General features: G+C 34.4%; 2 protein-coding genes across 2 annotated transcripts; both read left to right on the top strand.

The window, feature by feature from the left end:
* Positions 1-981: 981 nt before the first annotated feature.
* Positions 982-2951, top strand: LOC121223171 (uncharacterized). Its single transcript, XM_041104267.1, has 3 exons — positions 982-1250; positions 2321-2478; positions 2596-2951. The coding sequence occupies exons 1-3, from the start codon at positions 982-984 to the stop codon at positions 2949-2951; spliced, it is 783 nt and encodes a 260-aa protein (XP_040960201.1).
* A 694-nt stretch (positions 2952-3645) lies between these two features.
* Positions 3646-4437, top strand: LOC121223170 (uncharacterized). The gene is made up of 2 exons (XM_041104266.1): positions 3646-3684; positions 3940-4437. Exons 1-2 carry the CDS (start codon positions 3646-3648, stop codon positions 4435-4437), a joined length of 537 nt encoding a protein of 178 aa, XP_040960200.1.
* Positions 4438-7947: the final 3510 nt, after the last annotated feature.

Here is a 7947-nt window from a genome sequence, read left to right as displayed (position 1 = left end):
AGAATTTGATAAAAAGATCTTTTGCATGCTATTGGAGTCATGTTTGGAGGGGTAATCAGATCTGAAATTATTGGTGATTCATGTCGTCTCAGGATAAATCATAATGTGCAGTAACCCCTTCGATGAGGTATTTTTGTTTCAATAGATAATATAAATAAATCGTGGATCTCGTTCAAATATGATAAATTACCAATTTTTGTTTTAGATGTGGAAGAATGGGACATGATTTCAAGAGATGTCTTCGGCTAAGTCCTGTAGAAAAGAATAAAATTAGAGATGATCCTCCATACTTTGCAGCACTAAAAGCAGAATCAAATTTAATTGGGAAGGAAAATATGAAATTTAATACACTCTTCAAAAAGAAGGCATCCTAATACTCTTATACTGATAGTTCAGAGTCGCCATTGAATTATGCCAAAATAGCAGTATATGGGAATAATATGTTTTGGAGGTCTCAAGAGAACTTAAATTGGTAGGATTGAAGGAAGAACCAATGGAACATGGGGAAGGAGACGCAATTAATAAAGACGAAAAGGTGATGCAAGTAACAGTAAGCTGGTTACAAATTTAAATTCAGCAAAAAAGACAAGCTGGAAAAGATTATATCAAGTGGCTACGTTGAATCAAAAAAAGGAAGAATTTATTACGAGAAAGAGGAAATCCCTAGAAGAGATAATCAGAGTCTTATGCACAGAAGTTGAAGATGATGATGGAGCAAAAAGACTGAAACATGAAGAAGTAGCGAATCGAAGTGATGTTCGAACAAGTATGGAGATAGAAAATTTAGAGCAAAGTGTCAATTCAAATTTTATAGGACCGACGGCTGCCAAGAGGCAAGCTGACCGAACGTAATAAAAATCTTAAGCTAGAATGTCCGTGGATTGGGGAGTCCACGGGCAGTAAGAAGGGTGCGGTATTTTTTAAAGTAGCAAAATCCCCATTTGGTCTTCTTTTTGGAGACAAAAATTGATAAAAAAATGTATGGAGAAGGTTAGAAGGAGCTATAGATTACTGAACAGGATTGATGTTGAGGTAAAGGGTTCTCGTGGTAGATTATGTTTGGCATGGAAAGCAGATATCTCGGTCAATTTGAGAAGTTTTTCAAAAAGCCACATTGATGTCACATTAAAGGCGGAAGGCGTCAAAGAAGAATGGAGATTCACGGGATTTTATGGCTCACATTATGTTCATAAGAAGAATGATTCTTCGATTCTGCTAAAAAACTTGGGTCAACAACAATCATTTCCATGGTTAGTAAGTGGAGATTGGTTAGTAAGTGGGCTGGGCAGGAAAAATTAAAAAAAGGCAAGAGGGGCTCAAGAGGAAGCTTACTAAGGACTTAGAGATACTGATTGAGAAAGAAAGGGATGATGATACATTGGCAAAGATTATTGATACTAAAATTCATCTTAATATGGAAATTGATAAAGAGGAAATGTATTGGGAATAGAGGGTAAGGGCAAACTGGCTTAAACTAGGAGATAAGAATTCAGCCTTTTTTCACAAATATGCCTCAAATCGTAAAAGAGTAAACACAATATCTAGGCTGGAACTTGATGAAAGAGGAGAGGTTACTGATAAGATTGAGATATATGAGGTTACTGATGGGTATTGACAATAGTATTCCACAAAATATTAATACTTTTCTACTGTCAACATTTACAGCAGACGAAGTGTATGTGGCCTTGAAAAGTATGGGGCCTACTAAAGCACCAGGACCCGATGGTTTTTCCGTATTATTTTTTAAAAAATTCTGGCGCATCGTTAGTAAAGACATCACAACCTTTTGTTTAGGAATTTTGAATGAAGATTAAAATTTTGGCTCTTTCAATTCAATAGATATAGTGCTGATCCCAAAGACCCCAAACCCTACAAATCTCGTTAATTATAGGCCTATTAGCTTGTGCACAGTTATTTACAAAATTGTGGCCAAAACACTAGCCAATCAACTTCAAGTAGTAATTGGGAGATGTATTGATACGACTCGGAGTGCTTTTGTCCCTGGCAGATTAATCTCTGATAACGTGCTTTTGGCTTATAAAATTTTGCACACTCTCCGACTAAAGCATACATGGAAGAAAGGATATATGGCAGTGAAGCTAGATATGAGCAAAGCCTATGATAGAGTTGAATGGGAATTTTTAAAGGAAGTAATGTTAAAGATGGATTTTGCTAAAGAATGAGTGGCATTAATTCTGAAATGCATTACCACAGTTTCGAATGTAGTAAACATTAATGGAGGAAGAGGAAAAAATTTTGAATCTACTAAAGGGTTGAGACAAGGAGATCCTCTGAGTCCTTTTCTTTCTCTTTTCTGTAGTGAGGGCCTTTCATCGTTGATGAGATTGGCAACAAAAGAGGGTCTATTAAAAGGCGCAAAGGCTAGCAGGCAGGGTCCAGCGGTATCATACTTGCTTTTTGTAGATGATTGTATATTGTTTGGAGAAGCAACACGTAATAGAGCGATGGTTTTAAAAGGTATTTTGAAGGAATATGAAAAGTGCTCAAGATAATGTGTGAATTTTAACAAATCTACGATTTTTTATAGTTCAAACACATTGGAAGGAAGAAAATGTAAAATTTCGTCATTAATAGGGGTAAGAAGTTCAACAAATCCGGAGAAATATTTAGGACTTCCCAATGTGCTTGGCAGACGAAAGAAAGAATCTTTTCAGAATCTTAAAGAGAGGATCCATGCAATAATTGAAGACTGGATTGTCAAACTATTATCACAATGGGGTAAGGAGGCTTTTATCAAATCAGTGCTTCAAGCAATACCCACCTATGTTATGTCTTATTTTCTTTTACCAAAATCTTTCTGTGGGGACCTCGAAAATGTCTTTGCTAAATTTTGGTGGCAAAAGGGATATGGGAAAAAGGAATTCGTTGGTGCCAGTGGAAGTTTCTGTGTCGACCGAAAGAAGAGGGCGGAATGGGTTTTCAGAGTATGACCCAATTTAATACTTTATTACTAGCAAAGCAAGGATGGAGAATTTTAAATAGTCCAAATTCTTTAATTGCGCAAGTTCTTAAAGTGAAATATTTTCCAAATGAGAATTTTTTAAATTCGCGCTTGAAGAATAATAGCTCGTATACATGGAAAAGCTTATGGGCGGCAAAAGGAATTTTAGGGGAGGGACTTTGCTGGAAGGTGGGTAGGGGCACGAATATCTCAGTTCTTCATGATGCATGGATTTTGGATACAAGAAATTATAGATTATCATCGATTATTAACAATTTATGTGATTTTAAAGTTGCTGAGCTTATTGATGTTAATAACAGAAGCTGGAAAATAGAGAACATTGTCAATACCTTTTTGAATGAAGTAGCAGAGAAGATTTTGCATATTCCTCTTGCGAAAGCACCTCGTGATGATTTTCTGGCTTGGAATGGTGAACTCTCGAGAGAATACTTTGTCCGTAGTGCCTATAAACTATTACAAAGGTCGGAAGATCCTAGTGTTTATGCTTTAAAAACTGACTAAGTAGTTTCTATAAAAAACTATGGCTATTAAATCTACCCTCCAAAATTAAGATTACAGTTTGGAAAACCTCCTTGAATTACTTGCCTACACGAGCTAACATGCAATACAAAAAGCTAATTACTAATGTCATTTGCCCCCGGTGTGAATCAGTAGTGGAAACGATGGACGATCTCTTCCGGGAATGCCCTGTATCAGTGACAGTATGGACAGAATTATCATTCCAGAAGCTTCTACAGGCTAATATGGAATTTCTACAATGGCTAACCTAGGTGTTTGCTCAGAATAACATTTCCTTATGCTGATTATTTTGTTGCGCGTTATGGACAATCTGAGGAGAAAGAAATAGTAGATAACATGAGAAAGTTAGTAGATCTGGGAAAGAAATTGCAAATTTTTTCCAGAGCTACATCAGAAAGTTAGATGAGAGTGAAAAAGAAACATAAAAAATTACCCAGAAATTCAGTAAATGGAAACACCCACCTAATCAGACAGTGAAGATTAATTTTGACGCAGCATATGATGAAAGATCTAGTCAAGCGGCTTCGGGGATAGTGGTTAGAAACACTGAAGGAAAGGCCCTAATATCTTGCTTAGAGATTCATCACCAGATAGGCTCAGCTTTTGCCGCGGAGGCACTCGCTTGCCGTAGAGCAGTCCAAATCGGGATAGAGATGAAATGGTCCAAGATCATTATTGAAGGTGATTCATTATCAATCATCAAGAAATGCAAGGAAAACAGAGAGGACAAATCACATATCAGAGCATATATACATGATATCCAGCAAATAATGTCCAGATCTAGAAACTTAACGTTTGAATATATCCCAAGAGCAACAAATAGTTTAACACATATACTAGCTAGAGAATCAATGAAGAAAAGGGAGGAGATATACCTGGTGGATAGTGTTCCTGAATATGCCGAATTTCAGAGAGTAAATGACAGTGTACGATAACCGGATTGAAAATGGATAGAGAAAAAGAGAAAGAAAGGGAAGCTGTGAAATGGGCAGATCAACAGACAAAGTGTTAAATACTCCCCTTGGAATTGTGAAAACGTCTTGAAGAAGAAATGCCAGCCTAGCAAACAAGATGTGTATCAGTTTTCTGATTGGGCAGAATAGGGGTATAATTATGGTATTCTAGAATATTCTTAGTTTAGTTTTAAATTTCCTTCCGGGCCAAAGCTTAACAGCGCGTTTGGTTGGGGGGTATGCATGCGTATTCCCCCCTATGCAGCGGGCCCACTGCTAAACGGCCGTTTGATTCGCTGTAATCCCAATCCGCGTGTAATCGGTTACCCCCTATGCAGTTATTGCGCGTAATAACTATTACGCTCCCTCATCCCCGATTTCCTAATCCGTGTTTTCCCCTTCTCTGCTTTTCCATTTTTTGCCCTCGTCCTCAGCCTTCAGATTCTTCGACGCCTCCTTACACAGGTAATTTCTTTTCCCTTCCACTCAGTCCGTCATTGATTTGAGTTTGTTTCTTTGATTTTCTTTATTTTATCAAGAAGGAGGAACCGATTTGCTGTTTTATTTTAACTGTTCACTAACCCAAATCGATTTCCCTTTTCTTATTTCAAACACCTTCTTCATCGCAATCTTGCCTAATTTTGCATTCACCCGGTTAGTTTTCCAGAGGTTTTTCCAAAGTTTGTTTTGCATGTTCGATTGAAAGACATAATTTTAGGGCTAAATAGTTTGTTTCGGTTCTTGCCTGTATTGCATTATTTGTTTCAGTTCTTTGTTTCGATTCTTGCCTGTATTGCATTATTTGTTTGAGTTAATCGATTTCTCTTTTCTTATTACAGGTTGTTGTTCATCGAACTCTTCCCCAATTTCCCTGGTTACAGGTTAGTTTTCCTTCCCAAGTAAAACTCCTCTACGATTTGTGAAGAGAAACTTGAGGGGACGAATATGCTCTCCCTTGCTATTCCTACTTAACTGCTTTCGATCTGTTGTTTTTGTTCTTTGGCATGCTAATGAGCTTTATGATTGTTTAGTTGTTGTTTGGCATACTTAATCTGCTCAAATTCCAAACAATGGAGAATTTGCGTAATTTTAGTTGTTGTTGCGTCTTGGTCTGTTTGGTCTGTTTATACTTTGTTGTTAGTAATGCTCTGCTCTTTTGGCTAGATTTTGTTCTAGTTTGCTTAGCTTAGGTGGAATGGTGTTGGGTTTGATAGATATCTTACATCTGATACATGGAAGATTGTTGTCTCTTTTCCTTTGTTATGTAATCCAAATACTTTTAAGGCATGCAAGTATGTTAATTGAAGTTGTTTAAGCTATGTTTATTATTTCATAGGTAGTAGTACTGAACCATTAGGTTCATTTTGGTTGCAATCAAAGTTAATAAGCTTAACTGCAGACTTGAGGCAGTGAGCAATTACGGCTTCATTTTCTAAGTTAGCTTAATGACTGATCCAGACTTGTGAATTGCCATTTAAATCCAGACAGTTTTGGGATACTCTGCTGTTGTTTGAAGGAGTTTACAGTGGAAAATGTTGTTAGTGCTGTTTTTTCAATTCAGAAATTGTTTAGTTGTTGTTAGTGACTAGAAGATGAAACTGGAAATTATTGCGTCTGTTTTGATATTATTTTATAGGTTCTGGTTCCTGCTTGTTTTGGGGATTATTAATTGCAAGTTTGGTATGATATAGTTCTGTTATTCTTTAGATTTTGAAATGAAATGCTGTAAAAGAGTTACTTGAGGTAGAGGTAGATATTCGATTAAGGGTTAATTATGTTGTTATTATTAAAGAGTCAAATAATTATTGAATTAATTTACAAGGCTTTTTTTATATAATAAGCTCTCTATTTTTAATTATTGAATTAATTATTAAAGACTCAAACAATCAATCAAGTTCCAATTTCGATTCTTATATAATGTCCAAATTTAAGATTAAATCTTCATATTTTAATTAAAATATAATTCGGTACATCAACCGATTGAAATGCTAACGCAAATTTTTATACTTCATAATAATATTCAAATTTCTTATTTAATTCGAATTGATTATAATATTATTTTCAAATAAATTATCAAATTATAAAATGACACTCAATTGACATAATTATTCATAAAGAGTTCATTCCTTTTCAAATGCGTATAATGTTAATTACTCATGTTTTTGTTACAGCAACGGAGAAAATGTTCTCAAAATTAAAATTGATAAAATCTTACTGAAGATTAACAATATCTCAACAAAAATTGAATGAATTAGCTATTTTATTAATTGAAAAAAGATATCTTATACGAGATTTATTTTAATAATTTTGCATCTCTAAAGTCTAAAAAATAAATTTTAAATAAACATTTATAATGTTGATTTAATAGTTAGTTAACTAATTTGAAGGTCTATTTTTACAGTTTTTCTTTTTAAGTTTTTAGAAATGTTGAGACACATTAGCTAAATATATTAACAATTTAATTACCTTAGGTGCAATTTACCTTAAATTTAATGATTAGTAATAAATTTGATAAAAAAATTTGATTAATAATTATTAAGCCTAGTATAGTATTATTTCTTAAATTGCTTCTCAAAAGTGTTAGAGCCGTATGTAATACCAAACAAACAACTTTCTAAATCAGAATTATTTTTGAAAATTATTTTTGAACTCAAAAGAAAAAGCTACAAATTTGAACATGCTTTATAATTTATTAAATCATAATGAGTTTAGTTATAATCTAACAAATACCAACAATTAATTTTAGTTCAATTATACATATTCCTACAAATTTTAATTACGAAGACAAAAAATTTATGCAAATTGCTATAGACGAATAAATTTTATAATTTATAAATATATTGATAATGTGTAATTGCAACTTCAGGGGATTGATACTGAGTTCTAATTTTAATATGTTGCAGTAATGGCTCGTCTGCCTTTAATTGCACAAAGTGTGAGGCGTAAAAGAATTGGTGCTGCATTGACAATATGGTTGGAAATCTGTAGAATTGCGATAAGGTTCTTATTTAGAATGGGTGCCAGCCTTAGCCTACATACTTATGGACCAATGATTAGGTCCTACACCTTAGATTTTTATGCAAAACGAGATTATGTGAAAAAGCTTGTATATGCTAGTGACGAGACCTGTATTGAACAAGTTAGGATGAATAGAACTGCCTTTTTTAAACTATGTGAGATGTTAGAATCGTTAGGGGGATTGAAGTCGTCCAGAAACATGCTTGTTCATGAGCAAGTGACAATGTTTTTACATATCATCTCCCATCACCTGAAAAATCGAGTTATCAAGCATCACTTTAGAAGGTCCGGGGAAACTGTTAGCAGAGCATTTCATAGTGTTTTAAATGCTGTCATACGCTTACAAGATGTGTTATTTAAAAAGGCGGAGCCAATTACAGCTGATTCTTCTGACACAAGGTGGAAATGGTTTAAGGTATTGAATTGTGAGTTTTATATATAGTTTGTACAACATTTAGTTGATTTAGATTTAAA

This window comes from Gossypium hirsutum, chromosome D11, assembly GCF_007990345.1.
Source record: "Gossypium hirsutum isolate 1008001.06 chromosome D11, Gossypium_hirsutum_v2.1, whole genome shotgun sequence".
NCBI lineage: Eukaryota > Viridiplantae > Streptophyta > Magnoliopsida > Malvales > Malvaceae > Gossypium > Gossypium hirsutum.
Note: the sequence above shows the minus strand (reverse complement) of the source record. Positions and strands in the feature narration are given on the sequence as shown.